The sequence below is a fragment of the Pan troglodytes genome, chromosome 1, assembly GCF_028858775.2.
Source record: "Pan troglodytes isolate AG18354 chromosome 1, NHGRI_mPanTro3-v2.0_pri, whole genome shotgun sequence".
Classification (NCBI taxonomy): Eukaryota; Metazoa; Chordata; class Mammalia; order Primates; family Hominidae; genus Pan; species Pan troglodytes.
In genome coordinates, this window is record NC_072398.2 from 2,055,323 (window position 1) to 2,073,825 (window position 18,503).

Sequence of the window (18,503 nt, forward strand, 5' to 3'; positions counted from 1 at the left end):
AAGTTTCCTTTACTTTTTACTCTGCTTTTCTCAAACAGGAGTCTGTCACTGTTGTCACCACAACTGGGAATGTGCTACGTCTCACCTGAGGCCAGCACATCTCAGAATGTCACCGAAGGCCCGTGGCTTACTGCCTGTATATCAATTGTGGTTATTCAGGGCCCACTGTATCTTAAATTAGCTAGTAATGGGTCTTGCCAGGACTAGGTTCTTTCTTTCAAGGCATTTGGTTCCCTTCTGGTCCAGCATAGGCCTAGAAATGTCCTCCAGGAACTAGGGCCTAAAATGTGGGCCTCACAACCCTGCCCAGTGCCCTATCCTACTGGAGCTGAGCTCTTATCAAAGTTGCAAGACAAAGTCCTCTTTACTCTTCCCTCGCCTCTCCTCAGGTGGAAGGGGGTTCCCTTTTGGAGCCATGAGCTGTGCTGTTTGAGGTTGAAGGAGGGATGGTATAAGCCCTTAGCCATGCCAGCTGGCATCTCAGTAGATTGTGTGCCTTTTAAGTCCTCTGCCTCTGAGCCCAGCTCAGCACCAGGAGTTGCCATTCTTGTGGCTTAGACTGCCTTTCAGGTGTATTTAGGGCCGCAGAGCACTTTAGCCCCTGGTGTTGAGGCCCGCTAGAACTCAAATTCCAACCACTGGGATAGGCAAGTCCCCTCTGGTTAGGACGGTCTAAATGTTTCCTCTGCTGAAGTTAGCTGAGTTCTGCCTGGTCTTGGCAGCACTACGTTCCAATGCAAAGTGGCACAATTGCTGTACTCTACCTTTCCCAGGCACACAGATTCTCTATGCTATGCAGCTGCTGCCAGGTAATGGAGGAAGGGTGGTGTTGGCAATTCAGGACTCTTGCCTAATCTTTTCAGTGCCTTTTTCAGTGATAAGAAGTTAAAAGCAGGTATGCTTGTCTGAGTTTTTGTTCTTATGAATGTTCTTTTTTGGTGTAGATAGTTGTTAAATTTGTTGTGCCTATGGGCATGGATGACAGATGGAGCCTTCTATTTGGCCATCTTCCTCTACTCTCCTGTTACTAGGTTTTTTGTTTGTTTGTTTTGTTTTTAAATTTTTCAGCGTCTGTTTTATTTCTCAGAATGTGACCCAACTTGGTAAAGAGACCATGTGATCCTGCCATTTTGTTTGTTTGTTTGTTTTTTGAGACGGAGTCTCGCTGTGTTGCCCAGGCTGGAGTGCAGTGGCACGATCTCGGCTCACTGCAAGCTCCACCTCACGGGTTCACGCCATTCTCCTGCCTCAGTGTCCCGAGTAGCTGGGACTACAGGCGCCTGCCACCATGCGCGGCTAATTTTTTGTATTTTTTTTAGTAGAGATGGGGTTTCACCATGTTAGCCAGGATGGTCTCTTATCTCCTGACCTCGTGATCCACCTACCTCGGCCTCCCAAAGTACTGGGATTACAGGCGTGAGCCACCGCGCCGGCCTGAACTTTATAATAATTTCAACTGAGCATGAACTTTCCTGGGCAAAATCTGGGGGTCGATGAAAGGGAAGTGCAGATACAGGGACAGAAGTCACAGCAGATGGGATGGAGTGGGGCCTAAAAGCCCTACTTGCATTCTCAGTGAGGAGGCTTGTAGCTTGGGGCAAGATCTCAGCCCTTCTTACTGGCTTCCTGCATATAAGCTCGGGTGCTGGGGGTGAGAGTGAGACTGGCTTTTCCGGCTGCATGGGAACTGCGTGAAGCCTGTCACTGCTGGCTTTCTCCCACTTCCCTGGCAGCCTGTATGATACAGCAGAGGCAGCCATAGTGCCCCTGGAAACAACTCCATTGGCCTGAATACCACACCACCATCTCCCACAGTGGCTTCAGCAAGCTTCTCCCAAGGAGAGTCTGAGCTCAGACACACCTAACCTTGCCCTAGTCTGATGGTTCTTCTCTACCCACCTTGGTAGCCAAAGACAAAAGACATACTTTTTTGGGAACTCTATGACCCCACCCATTAGCTGAGAAACCTGAATACTTATTCAGGTGACTTTAGGGCAAGCTGATATCCCCCTATATTACTGCAGCTGATGCTCTCTTGAAAGTGCCACCTCCTGGCTGGTGGCCAACCAACGCAAGCCATTATAGCAACTCATAACAGAATGACCCTGCTCCAAGAAAGCAGTAAACAACTGCTAATTCCACCACCTGTAACATCCTGGCTAACCAGAGGTTCTGAGTCTGCCCACATGACAAGTTCATTGCTAGCATAATTAGCATTCAAGAAAAACAAGGCACCGAAAAAAAAAACCAAAAAACTACAAGCAAGGACCCTCACAGAGTCCACCTGACTCCCCTGCTACATCCAATGAAGCAGGTATTGGTATCCAGGCCAAGAGACCTGAAGAGATCACATCACAGGACTCTTTGCAGACACTCCCCAGTACCAGCCCAGAGTCCAGCACCTCCAGTGGGTGGCTTGACCTGGAAGAGCCATAACAGTCACTGCCTTCTGGGTCTCAGGAAGCCCATCCCTAGGGAAACGGGGAGGGCACCACATCAAGGCATCACCCTGTGAGACAGAAGAATCTGAACCACAGCCCTTGAACCTCAGATCTTTCCTCTGACATAGTCTACCCAAATGAGAAGGAACCAGAAAAACAATTCTGGTAATATGACAAAATAAAGTTCTTTAACACCCTCAAAAATCACACAAGCTCCCCAGCAGTGGATGCAAACTAAGAAGAAATCTCTGAATTGCCAGGAAAAGAATTTAGAAGGTTGATTATTAAGCTACTCGTGGAGGCACCAGAGAAAGGTGGAAACCACTTTAAGGGAATTACAAAAAAAAAAAAAATACAGGACATGGACGAAAAAATCTCCAAACACATATCATCAATAAAAAACAATCACAACTTCTGGAAATGAATGACACACTTAAGAGAACTGTGAAGTACACTGGAAAGTTTCAACAATAGAAGTGAACAAGTGTAAGAAAGAACTTCAGAGCTTGAAGACAAGGCTTTCAAATTAACCCGATGCAACAAAACAAAAAAAAAAAGAAAAAAGAACAAAGCCTCCGAACCTAGCGATAATAGGTCTTCCTCAGGAAGAAGAGTAAACTAAAATTTTGGAATTCTTATTTGAGGAAATAATTGAGGAAAACTTCCCTGGCCTTGCTAGAGATCCAGACATCCAAATACAAGAAGCTCAAACAACACCTGGAAAATGTATCACAAAAAGATAATCACCTAGATGCACACTCATCAGGTTATCTAAAATTAAGAAGGAAAGAATCTGAAGAGCTGTGAGGCAAAAGCATCATTTAATCTAGGAAGGAAAACCTATCAGATTACAGCAGATTTTTCAGCAGAAACCCAACAAGCTAAAAGAGATTGGGGTTCTATCATTAGCCTCTTTCAACAAAATAATTGTCAGCCAAGAATTTTGTATCCAGTGAAACTAAGCTTCATAAATGAAGGAAAAATAAAATTATTTTCAGACAAGCAAATACTGAGAACTCACCACTACCAAACCAGCACTACAACAACTGCTAAAAGGAGTTCTTTTTTTTTTTTTTTTTTTTTTTTTTCTTGGAGACGGAGTCTCGCTCTGTCGCCCAGGCTGGAGTCTCCTGCCTCAGCTTCCCAAGTAGCTGGGACTACAGGTGCCCGCCACCACGCCCAGCTAATTTTTTGTATTTTTAATAGAGACGGGGTTTCACCATGTTAGCCAGGATGGTCTCGATCTCCTGACCTTGTGATCCACCCGCCTCGGCCTCCCAAAGTGCTGGGATTACAGGTGTGAGCCACCGCACCTGGCCTAAAGGAGTTCTAAATCATGAAACAGAACTTCAAAAAATACATCAAAATAGAACCTCCTTAAAGCATAAACCTCACAGGACCTATAAAACAATAACACAATGAAAAAAAAGAAAAAAAAACAAGGTATTCAGGCAGCAACTTGCAGCATGATTAATAGAAGAGTACCTTACATTTCAATGCTAACGTTGAATGTAAATGATCTAAATGCCTCCACTTAAAAGATACAAAATGGCAGAATGGATAAGAATTCACCACTGGGCACGGTGGCTCATGCCTGTAATCCCAACACTTTGGGAGCCCGAAGCGGGCAGATCACGAGGTCAGGAGTTCAACACCAGCCTGGCCAATATGGTGAAACCTCATCTCTGCTAAAAATACAAAAATTAGTTGGGCGTGGTGGTGCACGCTTGTGGTCCCAGCTATTCGGGCAGCTGAGGCAGGAGGATCGCTTGAACCCGGGAGATGGAGGTTGCAGTGAGCTGAGATGGCACCACTGCACTCCAGCCTGGGTGACAGAGTGAGACTCTGTCTCAAAAAAAAAAAAGAAGAAGAAAAGAATTCACCAACCAAGTTATCAGCTGTCTTCAAGAGACTCACCTGACACATAAGGACTCACATAAACCTAAGGTAAAGAGGTGGAAAAAGATACTCCATGCAAATGGACAACAAAAGGGAGCAGGAGCAGGAGTAGCTATTCTTACATCAGACAAAACAAACTTTAAAGCAATAGCAATTAACAAAGAGAAAGAGGAGCATTATGTAATGATAAAAAGACTAGTCCAACAGGAAAATATCACAGTCTTAAGTCTATATGCACTTAACACTGGAGCTTCCAAATTTATAGAATAATTACTACTAGACCTAAAAATGAGATAGATGGCAACACAATAACAGTGGGGGACTTCAATACTCCACTGACAGCACTAGACAGGTCAAGACAGAAAGCCAACAAAAAAATCAATGGTCTTGACTATATCATAGAACAGATGGACTTAACAGATATTTACAGAATATTCTACTCAACAATTGCAGTGTATACATTCTGTTCATCAGCACATGGAACATTCTTGAAGATATACCATATGATAGGCCACAAAACAAGTCTCAATAAATTTAAGAAAATCAAAATCATATCAAGTACACTCTTAGACCACAATGGAGTATAATTGGAAATCAACTCCAAAAGGAACACTCAAAACCATGCAAATACATGGAAATTAAATAATCTGCTCCTGAATGACTGACTGTTGGGTCAACAATGAAATCAAGATAGAAGTTTAAACACTTTTTGAACAGAATGATAGTAGTGACACAACCTATCAAAACCTCTGAGATACAGCAAAGGTAGTGCTAAGACAAAAGTTTGTATCATTAAATGCCTACATTAAAAAGTCTGAACGAGTACAAATAGACCATCTAAGGTCACACCTGAAAGAACTAGAGGAACAATAGCAAACCAAATCCAAACCCAGCAGAATAGAAGAACTAACAAAGATCAGAGCAAAACTAAATGAAATTGAAACAAACAAAAAATACAAAAGATAAATGAAACAAAAAGCTGGTTCTTTGAAAAGATAAACAAAATTGATATACCATTAGTGAGATTAACCAAGAAAAGAAGAGAGAAAATCTAAATAAGCTCAATTAGAAATGAAACAGGAGGGCCAGGCATGGTGGCTCATGCCTGTAATCCCAGCACTTTGGGAAGCCGAGGTGGGCAGGTCGTGAGGTCAGGAGTTTGAGACCAGCTGAAAATACAAAAATTAGCTGGGCATGGTGACACATTCCTGTAATTCCAGGTACTCAAGAGGCTGAGGCAGGGGAATCACTTAACCCGGCAGGTGGAGGTTGCAGTGAGCTGAGATCGCGCCACTGCACTCCAGCCTGGATGACAGAGTGAGACTCCATCTCAAAAAAAAAAAAAAAAAAAAAAAAATGGGAAATGAAACAGGAGGTATTACAAACAATACAACAGAAATACAAAAGATTACTAAGGCTACTTTCAACAACTTTGTGTGCACAAACTAGAAAACCTAGAGGAGATTTATGAATTCCTGGAATTATGAAACTCTCCTAGATTAAATAAGAAATAAATAGAAACTCTAAACAGACCAATAACAAGGAGCGGCATTGAGAGGGTGATATGATTTGACTGCGTCCCCACCCAATGTCTCACCTTGAATTGAGAGACCAGGTGGAAGTAATTGTTCTCACGAAATCTGATGGTTTGATGAGTGTTTGGCAAGTTTCTCCTTCAGTCATTCTTCTTCCTACCACCATGTGAAGAAGGTGCCTTGCTTCCCCTTCGCCTCCTGCCATGATTGTATTTCCTGAGGCCTCCCCAGCCATGTGGAACTGTCAGTCAATTAAACCTCTTTCCCTTACAAATTACTCAGTCTCAGGTATTTTCTTATAGCAATGTGAGAATGGACTAATACAGTAAGTTGGTACTGTAGAGAGTGGGGTGGTGCTATAAAGATACCTGAATATGTGGAAGTTACTTTGGAAGTGGGTAACAGGCAGAGGTTGGAACAGTTTGGAGGGCTTAGAAGGAGACAGGAAGATGTGGGTAAGTTTGGAACTTTCTAGAGACTTGTTAAATGGCTTTGACCAAAATGCTGATAGTGATATAGACAGTTAAGTCCAGGCTGAGGTGGTTTCAGATGAAAATGAGGATCTTCTTGGGAACTGAAGCAAAAGTGACTCTTGCTATACTTTAGCAAAGAGACTGGCAGCATTTTGCCCCTGCCCTAGAGATCTGCAGAACTTTGAAATTGAGAGAGATGATTTAGGGTATCTGGGAGAGGAAATTTCTAAGGAGCAAAGCATTCAAGAGGTGACTTGGGTGCTCTTAAAAGCATTCAGTTTTATGCATTCAAAAAAAGGTGGTTTGTAATTGAAACTTATGTTTAAAAGAGAAGCAGAGCATAAACGTTTGGAAAATTTTCAGCCTGATGATGTGATAGAAAAGAAAACCCATTTTCTGAGGAAAAATTTGAGCCAGCTGCAGAAATTTATATAAGTAATGAGGAGCCAAATGTTAATTGCCAAGACAATGGGGAAAATGTCTTTAGGACATGTCAGAGGTCTTCACGGCAGTCCCTCCCATCACAGGCTTGGAGGCATAGGAGAAAAAAATGGTTTCATGATCCGGGACCCAGGGCCTTGCTGCTTTTTGTAGTCTTGGGACATGGTGCTGTGTCCTAGCTGTGGCTAAAAGAGACCAATGTACAGCTCAGGCCATTGCTTCAGAGGGTTCAAGCCCCAAGTCTTGGCAGCTTTCACTTGGTGTTGGGCCTGTGGGTACAGAAAACTTTAAGAATTAAGGTTTGGGAACCTTCGCCACGATTTCAGAGGATGTGTGGAAATGTCCGGACGTCTAGGCAGAAGTTTGCTGCAGTGGCCTAGCCCACATGGAGAACCTATGCTAAGGCAGTGTGGAAGGGAAATGTGGGATTGGAATCCCCACACAAAGCCAAGTTAAGAATTGAGGTTTGGGAACCTCTGCCACAATTTCAGAGGATGTATGGAAATACATGGACGTCTAGGCAGAAGTTTGCTGCAGTGGTGTAGCCCACATAGAGAATCTATGCTAAGGCAGTGTGGAAGGGAAATGTGGGGTTGGAATCCCCCCACAAAGCCAAGTTAAGAATTGAGGTTTGGGAACCTCTGCCACAATTCCAGAGGATGTATGGAAATACACGGATGTCTAGGCAGAAGTTTGCTGCAGTGGTGTAGCCCACATAGGGAATCTATGCTAGGGCAGTGTGGAAGGGAAATGTGGGGTTGGAATTCCCACACAAAGCTCCCATTGAGGCACTGCCTAGTGGAGCTGTGAGAAGAGAGCCACCATCCTGCAGACCCAGAATGGTAGATCCACTGACAGCTTACAGTGTGTACCTGGAAAAGTCACAGACAATGCCACCTTGTGAAAGCAGCCAGGAATGGGGCTGTACCCTGCAAAGCCATAGGGGTGGAGCTGCCCAAGGCCATGGGAGTCCACTTCTTGCATCAGCAGGACCTGGATGTGAGACATGGAGTCAAAGGAGATCATTTTGGAGCATTAAGACTTTATTGCCCCGTTGGATTTTGGACTTGCATGGGGCCTGTAGCCCCTTTGTTTTGGCCATTTCTTCCATTTGGAACAGGTGTATTTACCTGTTGCCTTGGGCAACCTCATTTCTGTGGCTTTGCTGGGTGCAGCCCATGTGACTTCTGACATACTAGAGTCAAATGCTTGCAACGTTTCCAGGCTCACAGTGCTTGCTGCTTGTGGCTGTACCATTCTGGGGTCTGGAAAGCAGCAGCCCTTTTTCCACAGCTCCGCTAGGCAGTGCCACTGTGGGGACTCTGTGTGGGGGCTTCATCCTCACATTTCTCTTGGCACTGCCCTAGTAGAGGCTGCCTGTGGGGTTCCACCCATGTCAGGCTTCTGCCTGGGCACCTACATTCCTGATACATCTGAAATTTAGGTGGAAGCTACCAAGCCTCCTTAACTCTTGTATTCTATGCACCTGCAGGCTTAACACTAAGTGGAAGCCTCCAAGGCTTATGGCTTGTGCCCTCTGGAACCGTGGCCCAAGTGGTATATGGTGCCTTTTTAGCCAAAGCTGGAACCAGAGCTACTGGAATGCAAGGAGCAGTGTCCTGAGGCTGCACAGGGCAGTGATGCTTTCGACCTGGTACCCCAAACTTTTTCCTTTTAGGCCCCTGAGCCTGTGGTGAGAGGGGCTGCCACAGTTTTCTGAAATGCATTACAGGTCTTTTTCTTAGCCTCATGGCTGTTGGCACCTGGCTCCCCTTTAGTTGTGCAACTCTCTCTTACAAGTCATTGCTCCACAGGCTGCTTGGATTCCTTCTTTACCACAGGGCCAGGTTGCACATTTTCCAAACTTTTATGCTGTGCTTCTCTTTTAATCACGTTTCAACTTTAAATCACTTCTGATTGTGGGGGCAAAGAAGCGACCATACCACCTCTTGAATCCTTTGCTGCTTAGAAATGTCTTCCTCTGGAGACTCTTAAGTTATTACTCCTAAATTAAACCTCCTACAAATCCTTGGGGCATTGGACACAATGCAGCCAAGTCTTTGCTAGGGTGTAACATGGGTGACCTTTGCTCAAGCTCACCAAAACTTTGTCATTTCCATCTAAGACCTCATTGGCCTGGCTTTCACTGTCCATATTTCTGTCAACATTTTGGTTTCAATCACTTAACCACTCTCTAAAAAGTTCTAATTTTCTTCATCTCCCTGTCTTTTTCTGAGCCCTTGAAAGTCTTCCAGCTTCTGCATGTTACCCAGTTCCAAAGCTGCTTTCACATTTTCAGGTATCTTTATAGCAACACCCCACTCCTCAGTGCCAATTTTCTGTATTATTCCATTTTTCCATTGATATAAAGTAATACCTAAGACTGGGTAGTTTATAAAGAAAGTAGGTTTATTTGACTCACGGTTCTGCAGGCTGTACAAGCATGGCACCGGCAGCTGCTTGGCTTCTGGTGATGCCTCAGACGGAAGGCGGAGGGGGAACAGGCAAGCCACATGGTGAGAGGTAGTCAGAGAGAGGAGGAGGAAGGTCCAGCCTCTTTTAAATACCCGGCTCTCCTGTGAACCAACAGAGAACTCATTACTTCAAGGACAGCACTGAGTCATTTATGAGATGTCTCCCTCCATGACCCAGATGCCTTCCCCTAGGCCCACCTCCAACATTGGAGGTCACATTTAAACATGAGATTTGGAGGAAACACACAGCCAAACCGTATCAACTGGTAATGTTTGTGGATGTAAAACTCATAAATTACTGGGGATCCCTAAGCCTGGGCACCCAGGAGATGTCCTCAAACTTGAGCAACTCACCAATTTCAGTTTGGTTTTTCCTATACACGTACTGCTACTCTTAGAGGATTCTTATGGTTTTCTCATCAAGTGAGTTACGATTCTCTGGATGTGCCTCTCTGTCTCTCTAATTTGGTTTGGTAGTTTTTACTGGGAACTCAGTTCTTTAATGGTTAATCTTAGAATTGTTTAGTTAAATTTATTTGCCTTTTATTGTGAATGTGAATGTTGCTTTTTTTTTAAACTTTTGTGTTCTGGGGGGTACATATGCAGATTTGTTACATGAGTAAATTTCATGTTTCTGTGTTTTGCTGCATAAATGATTTTGTCACATAGATAGTGAGCATAGTGCCTGATAGGTAGTTTTTTGACTCTCACTTTCCTCCCATTCTCCCCCTCAGGTAGGCCCCAGTGTCTGTTGCTCCCATCTTTGTGTCCATGTATACTCAACAGTTAGCTTCCATTTATAAATGAGAACATGTGGTATTTGGCTTTCTGTCAATGCATTAATTTGCTTATGATAATGGCCTCCAGCTGTGGCCATGTTTATGCACAGGACATGATTTAATTTCTTATAGCTGCATAGTATTCCATGGTGTATATGTACCACTTTTTAAAAAATCCAGTCCACTATTGATGGGCATTTGGATTGATTCCGTGTCTTTGATATTGTGAATAGTGCTGTGATGAACATACAGGTGCATGTGTCTTCTTGGTAGAACAACTTATATTCCTTTGGGTGTGTATCCAGTAATGGGATTGCTGGGTCAAAAGGTAGTTCTGTTTTAAGTTTTTTGAGAAATCTTCAAACTGCTTTTCACAATGGCTGAACTAATTTACATTCCCACCAGCAGTGTGTAAGTGCTCCATTTTCTGCGCTACTTTGCCACCATCTGTTAAAGACTCTAATAATAGCCTGAATGTTGCCTTTGTTTTTTTGGGTTTTTTTTTTCCAATTATTTCTCCTTTTATTGCTCCTTCCGTGAACCTTGACAGTCTCCTTTGGTGGTCTCAGGAAATCTTTTCAACATAAATTATTTCTCAAGCAAAGGAAAATTTACTTTGAGCATTAAGACACATACATAGTTCTGCTGTATTTGTTAAATGGCTCTTGGAGCATTTGATCCTTGGTTGAAGGCAGAAGATACCCACATTGGTTTGAGGAGCATTGTCTTCTGAAATCTTTTTGTAAATCACTCTTCTTAAGAAGTTCTCTTTTTCGGTGTTTACCCAGGTTTTCAAGAAGTTGTTCAAAAACTCACATAAGGTGCTAGACTGGTCTTATATCTCTGGTTCTATGTTTAATATCAGATTCAGTTTAATTCTCCTTTTTTCCTCTTCATTAGTGGAAATGGCATCCAGTTCATGGCAGATGAGGCTTATGGTTGGAACAGTAAATGGATCAAACCGATCCAGTTTCTGCAAATCAGTAGGCACAGAAATGCGACCTGTTTTAGGATGAACGCTAAAAGGGCTCTGCGGTAAATGATTGATTTCTTTGTTGACATTGATACCCCATCGTGGAAACAGTCCTGGAGCATAATCTCCCACTGCAGCCAGGATCCACATTTTGATTTTTGATGTTATTCTGACATCTGCTGGTGCTCCCAATGCTGAAGTGAATTGTGAGACTTTTGGAAGCTTTGTTGAAGTTCATCCTGAATTGTTTCAGGAACAAGGGCTAAAATCTTATCCCAGCTTTTGTTATTTTTGAGAATATCTTGATTAACCAAGGCATATTCTTCAAAGTTTTTTTAATTATGTTTATAGATTTTCTGACAAAAGGGTGAATTTTTTCAGTTAGGTGAACTTTCTTTTTAACATCTTGACCACGCTTTACAAGGCTCAAATACTCAACTATCCCAGAATATACCACCGAAGACAGTTTTCTAACTGATTTATCACAGACCAAACAATGTACACCCCTCCTTCCAGAATATACCCAGAGACAATGCTTAAATCCAAAGTCCTCCTTCAGTGCTGTGTCAGTGATGCGTATGGCCCTTGTCATGAGGGTCCAGCACTTAGAACATGTATCTGCAGAACTACAGCATCTCCTCACATTGTCATGTCTGTCATGTCAGTGTCAAACACCAGTTCTTTTTCCTGAGCCTGGAAAGCTCCCAGCTTCACTGTATTGTGTTGATTGGGTCTGTGGGAATATACTGCACCTATATCAATCTTGTATGGATTCATTTTCTGCATCTCCTTTTCCAGATCACTCTGGTTGTTGAAGGATTGGTATCGAATGTAATGTCATCTTTCAATGTGAATGAAAATTCACAGTGTTGGGAGTAATTCTTTATCACTCTGCTGTAGTTGAGCCAGTTACAGTACAGAGAATAGGGAAAGAGCCTCTGGTAATAACATTTCAGTAGCTCAGACAGCTTGATGGGGTCAGACATTTTCATGGAACTCAGAACTCAACCTAGGAAGCTTGACCATTGCCTTTTATGCCTACTTGCTCTACTGGAAATCAGAAGTGTCTGTCTCCATTTTTTTCTTTAATTGACTGCTGTCAACTTTGAATCCTAAACTTTCTTTCTTCTACTTCCGACGTCACATCAGGATATGGTGAAAACAAGCCTGGGTGCTCTCTCTGGGTTTTGGCAGCAGATTGAAACCATGTAAATCTTTTCCCTTGAAACTGAATTCTCATCCTAGCTTTCTACCTACCCTCAACAGAAAACACAGGCCTGGCTCCTTTTCTTCCTCATTCAAACCATATCAAACCACCTTGAAAGGCCTGACCTAATGGATCCGCAAGTGTCAATTTTCTGAGTAATAATTTCCTACCCTTTCCAAACACATCTCTGCACGTGACCATCGCACTTAGTACCACTAGCAGAATGTTCAGACATTGCCCACCACCATGTGGTTCTGTCTTCTCTTGCAATGACTTGCTAATCGGTTCTGCCGCCTGGTATCTGGTGTGTACTTTAGCTGCTTGCTGAGCAACTAGCACTGTGAGCTGTGCTGCTCAATTTACTTATTTCTGTGAAATCTGTAAATCACGACTCAGATCACGTTATAAGGCAAAGAAACATAAAAATTGTGTTCTTTTACATTTTAATTAATTTTTAAGTTTTCTATTATGAAATACAGTAAGAATGAGTAAAACATTTGTCAAGAGTTTTAGTAATAATAGTTGAAGCAACTTGGAAATTATAATTAAGATTCTTAACTGGGCCTCCTACAGTCATTAAGAGTTTTCTGATGGTTCCCACCTAGACTTATCTCTTAGTTGACCACTGTTGTGATTGTTTGGCTACTTTTTTGCATTTTTATCATCTGTAATTTTTCAGTTCCATTTTGCTTTACTTGAACTTTCTAAAATGAGTATGAATGGAATTAAAACAAAAAGGTTTATTGGTGATTTCCTTGTGTCAGTATGTTTCACACATGCTAGTGCCTGAGGCTGTGGACCATTTAATTCAGCTGTCCATTCTAATGATTCTGATGTGAGGGCTTTTTCAATTGTATTTTTTTGCTTTTTGGAAAAATAATGCTCCTATGATTTTATGCCACATCTCCAAGTGCAAATGCACCGTAAATTCTTTGGACATTTTAGAAAAATTAATGGGCTACACATTGTGGTAAGTTCAAATTAGAGCAATGGAGGGTATCAGTTGACTCCTCCTTCCTTCGTGAGTAACCCGTTTGCCATGGCCGTCATCACATGGAGTTGATTTTTTTCTTCTAGTCAATTTCAAATGTCACGTACCTGACTATTTTCTATTTTCTCATTACCAAGGAAGTTGACTTTTTTAAAAAATAGGTGGTCTTTCATCTTCTTTTAAGTATGCTTTGCTTATTTTCTCACTTTTAAATCGTGTTCATTTTTACACTTCATACTAATTCTTTTATATTGCATGTATTACAGTTTTTTCCCACTGCTTTTTGCCTTTTAATTTCCTGAATATTAATATATGTGAATTTGCCAGTTCCTTTTTTTCTGTTTAAATGAATTCTGCCCATTTTTCTGTCCAAAAATACCCTTGTTTTCCTTCGAAGTCTGAACGTATTTTAGTTTTGTCTTTCATATTTGAAATAAAGAACTTGATTATTGTTCATGGAATAGAGGGGAATGCAATGTACTTTTTCAGTTAGTACCAATTTGCTCTACTGTATGTTTTAAAGTGCTTTTGATTTCTTCCACTATTCTGGAATGCTCTGTCATTAATGAACTTTACATACAAAATTCCTGCTTACAGGCCAGGCACAGTGGCTTGTAAGCCCAGCACTTTGGGAGGCCAAGGCGGGCAGATTACCTGAGGTCAGGAGTTCAAGATCAGCCTGGGCAACATGGTGAAACCCTGTCTCTACTAAAAATACAAAATCAGCTGGGCGTGGTGACACATGCCTGTAATCTCAGCTACTCGGGAGGCTGAGGCAGGAGAATCGCTTGAACCTGGGAGGCAGCGGAGGATGTGGTGAGCCGAGATCACGCCATTGCACTCCAGCCGGGGCAACAAGAGTAAATCTCCATCTCACCAAAAAAATAAAATAAAAAAATAAAATAAAAATAAATTCCTGCTTATTTAAAACTTTTTTCCCTTTTGGACTATTTGTTTATCTCCACATTAATACTGTCCTGAATATTATAGTTTGAAAATTCTGATACATGGTAAGGAAGCCATTGCCCTATTGTTTGGAAGACTTTGACAATTCTTAGACATTTTTTTTTGTTAGGTTTGGAAAAGTAGTTTTCAGTTGCTAATAAAGTGTCTGTTTTGGGGATTGATGGAATTTTTTAAGGCTATTTGAAAGAGGTGATATCTTGATGACATTGAGTTTCTTCTAAGCACATGTACTATCTTTCCACTTACTCCATTGCACTTTGTTGTTGTCGAATAGAAATTTTAAAATTGTTTTGTTTGTGTTATTAAAAATAAATTATCAGTCTTATTTACAACTGGATTTAATTTGGTCTGGAGTAAACTACTTGCAAGCTTCCAAATATTTTCTTATTATAATCACGTTGATGCCTCATTTCTCCAGTTAATAAGTTGTAACAGCATATGAGAAATATTGTTTACCAAGAATGCTCATTAGAGACTTAATGCTCAGAGTGTTTTTCAGAGCTGATCCCCTAGGTACCACTGCAAGAATGGAGTAAAGTAGTAGGCTTTCAGAAACAAAACAAAACTGGAGTTCAGCGAATAATATATTGTTTGCATAAGATTGTTTACATATTGTGAACCACTCACTTAGGGTGATGAGATCTGTCAAGAAAATCTATTTTCTCACACCAAAAGGTCAGACTTTGTGAGCAGGTATTTCCAAGGATATGTAGTCTTAAGACTTAATACTAACTGTTATACACAACAAATAGCATGACTTCGTTATGAGAGGCCCTCAAGATAAAATCTACACATAGAAATTAGGGGTGACCTCATTTCTTACAGCACAGTTTATTCCCTGCACCTGCTAATGAGACAGGTGTTCCTACTCTGCTGTTGACTTTCTGAATAGTTTCATTTTAGCATGAAGAATGTTGAGTGGGCAGCAGTAAGTGCAGACAGAGAGTAAAGTTCTGATGACCAGGTCATGGAAGAAATGTTTGAAGTCTGCAGAATTATGTTACGATTTTATGAGATGAGTATAGATTCTTAGTACTGTCTGTCTGAGCCATCCTCCTCTCCACATATGTGCGATATTCTAGGATTCAGTGTCATTTGAAGATGTGGCTGTGGCCTTTACTCAGGAGGAGTGGGCTTTGCTGGATCCTTCTCAAAAGAATCTCTACAGAGATGTGATGCAAGAAATCTTCAGGAACCTGGCTTCTGTAGGTAAGAATAACAACACTTATTCACGTAGTTGATTAGAATGCAAGTGTTTCGGCTGGGCGTGGTGGCTCACACCTGTAATCCCAGCACTTTGGGAGGCCAAGGCGGGTGAATCGCCTGAGGTCAGGAGTTCAAGACCAGCCTGGCCAACATGGTGAAACCCCATCTCTACCAAAAAAATAAAAAAATTAGCCAGGCGTGGTAGCAAGCGCCTGTAATCCCAGCTACTTGGGAGGCTGAGACAGGTTAATTGCTGGAACCTGGGAAGTGGAGGTTGCAGTGAGCCGAGATTGAGCCACTGCACTCCAGCCTGGTCAACGAAGAAACAATCTGTCTCAAAAAAAAAAAAAAAAAGAAAGAAAAAAGAAAAGAAGAAGAAAACAAGTGTTTCTTGGTTATGAATGTTTCCTGATTTGGCATGTGGAAAGGGAGTACTTTGGTGAAAAAAATTAGTTATGGTCACAGTGTATAGTGAACCTTGAATCTAGCAATTTTTAAAGTTTCTAATCATTTGAATAATCTTATGGTTGTACCTTTTAGGAAACAAATCAGAAGACCAGAATATCCAAGATGACTTCAAAAATCCTGGGAGAAATCTAAGGTAATTTGCATTCACAAGAGCAAAAATGCCCCTTGAGGGAATCTTAGCATGTCATAAGTTTTTAAAACAGACAAAACAAATAAGAACCACTAGAAATTTTTTTTTCCAGAAAAGTCTTAGCAAAAAATACACCTGAATGTAACATCGATGTTCAATATTTTCAGAATATTTTACTTGGAAACACCACCAAGATACTGTACATGTGACTATCACAGTTATGATAATAATGATAATAGCTATGGGGGACCCATATCTTATGGTAATTAATTTATTTACTTTAAAACAATTTAGACATGGCAGGAAACTTGCATTTTCCATGGTATTAGTAGCAATGTAAACCGTGAATAAATGTACCATTAATGATGTTTATCATTTTTACAGCAGTCATGTGGTAGAGAGACTGTTTGAAATTAAAGAAGGCAGTCAATATGGAGAAACCTGCAGCCAGGATTCAAATTTGAATCTGAATAAGAAAGTTTCTACTGGAGTAAAGCCATGTGAATGCAGTGTGTGTGGAAAAGTCTTCATATGTCATTCAGCCCTTCATAGGCACATCCTGTCTCACATTGGAAACAAACTATTTGAGTGTGAGGAATGTCCAGAGAAGTTATATCATTGCAAACAATGTGGGAAAGCCTTTATCTCTCTCACCAGTGTTGACAGACACATGGTAACACACACTAGTAATGGGCCTTATAAGGGTCCAGTGTATGAGAAGCCTTTTGATTTTCCTAGTGTATTTCAAATGCCTCAGAGCACTTACACTGGAGAGAAAACATATAAATGTAAACATTGTGATAAAGCCTTCAATTATTCAAGTTATCTTCGTGAACATGAAAGAACTCATACTGGAGAGAAACCCTATGCATGTAAGAAATGTGGTAAATCATTCACTTTTTCCAGTTCTCTTCACCAACATGAAAGATCTCATACTGGAGAGAAACCCTATGAATGTAAGGAATGTGGCAAAGCCTTCAGTCGTTCCACTTACTTGGGAATACATGAAAGAACGCATACTGGAGAAAAACCCTATGAATGTATAAAATGTGGCAAAGCCTTTAGATGTTCCAGAGTCCTCAGAGTCCATGAAAGGACTCACAGTGGAGAAAAGCCCTATGAATGTAAACAATGTGGTAAAGCCTTCAAATATTCTAGTAACCTATGTGAGCATGAAAGAACTCACACTGGAGTGAAACCTTATGGATGTAAGGAATGTGGTAAGTCGTTTACTTCTTCCAGTGCCCTTCGAAGCCATGAAAGGACTCATACTGGAGAAAAACCCTATGAATGTAAGAAATGTGGTAAAGCCTTCAGTTGTTCCAGTTCCCTTCGAAAGCATGAAAGAGCTTATATGTGGTAAAAAACAACAACAACAAAACACCTCTGTCAATGTAAGAAGTGTGTTAAAGCTTTCAGTTATTCTAGTTTCATTAGAACACGTGAAAAAATTAAAAACTCAAATTAGAGAGAAACCCAACACATTTGTAAGGAAGATTAGAATGTATGCAATTTTCCTAGTTCCCTTCTAAAACTTAGAAGGACCCGTCCTGGGAAAGAACGTCATAAAATACAAAAAATGTGTTAGAACACTTTATTTTCCCAGCCGCTTTCAAATATATTTTTATCAGTGGTTCATTGTTAAAGAAGGTGTCTATACTTTAGATTTTCAATTTTTTGCAGGGAATCATGGAGCTGAGAATTTCACAGATACTTTATAAGCCATAGTACATGAGCTTAATAGGCTGTGTTTTGTTTCTCATCAGTTAACATAATTTTTGTCTATTCATTTAAAAATTTGTTGGATCCCTAGACTAAGTTGAAATGTATTTCTAATAGTAGGCAATTTTAATTTTCATGTAGTTGTTTAATTGTTCTCTAATTAATGGACCAATGAAAAATGAGTTCTTGTTAATTGTTGGAAATTTCTTACTGATCTTATGTGGCAAGTTTTGGTTATTCCTCCCCCATTTTATACATATGTGTGTGTGTGTGTGTGTGTGTGTGTGTATATTTATTCTACCTTTTTATGGGAAAACTACTTTTTTGTTGTAAAGATTTTCTTCTATTTTCTTTGCTAATAAAGAATTGTTATTCATTTGCATGTATGTGAAGTTTATATAGTCTCATGTACATTGTTATTTTCATTTTCTTTCCTTTATTCTTTGTCATGAGTTTTGGCTGTTACTTGCATAGTTCACTTTTTTTAAAAATGTTATGTTTTTAGAGAGGGTCTCACTTTGTCAGCTAGGCTGAAGTGTAGTGGTAATAATAGTCTTAGCTCACTGCAGCCTCAAATTCCTGGGCTCAAGTGATTCTCCCACCTTAGCCTCCTATGTAGCTGGAGCTACAGACACATGCCACCATGCTCAGCTAATTATATAATTTTAAAAATTTTTTATAGAGATGGGATCTCACTGTATTGTCTAGGCTGGTATTGAATTCCTGGCCTCAAGCTATCCTCCTGCCTCAGCCTGTCTACATGTTGGGGTTACTGACATAAGCTACCACACCTGGCCC

General features: G+C 41.0%; 1 protein-coding gene and 1 pseudogene across 2 annotated transcripts in view; one reads left to right on the forward strand and one right to left on the reverse strand.

Annotated features, from left to right (window-relative positions):
- Positions 1-18,087, forward strand: part of ZNF670 (zinc finger protein 670) — a 41,789-nt gene extending 23,702 nt beyond the window's left edge. The window contains exons 2-4 of one of the 2 annotated variants that reach the window (XM_009441815.5): positions 15,262-15,388; positions 15,926-15,986; positions 16,368-18,087. In XM_009441815.5, coding sequence (XP_009440090.1) covers positions 15,262-15,388; positions 15,926-15,986; positions 16,368-17,346 — 1,167 coding nt within the window. In that variant the 3' untranslated portion in view covers positions 17,347-18,087. The remainder of the gene's footprint in view (positions 1-15,261; positions 15,389-15,925; positions 15,987-16,367) is intronic. The other variant, XM_016942149.4, reaches the window with a different exon arrangement.
- LOC134807844 (DNA primase small subunit-like) lies at positions 10,666-12,007 on the reverse strand (annotated as a pseudogene).
- Positions 18,088-18,503: the final 416 nt, after the last annotated feature.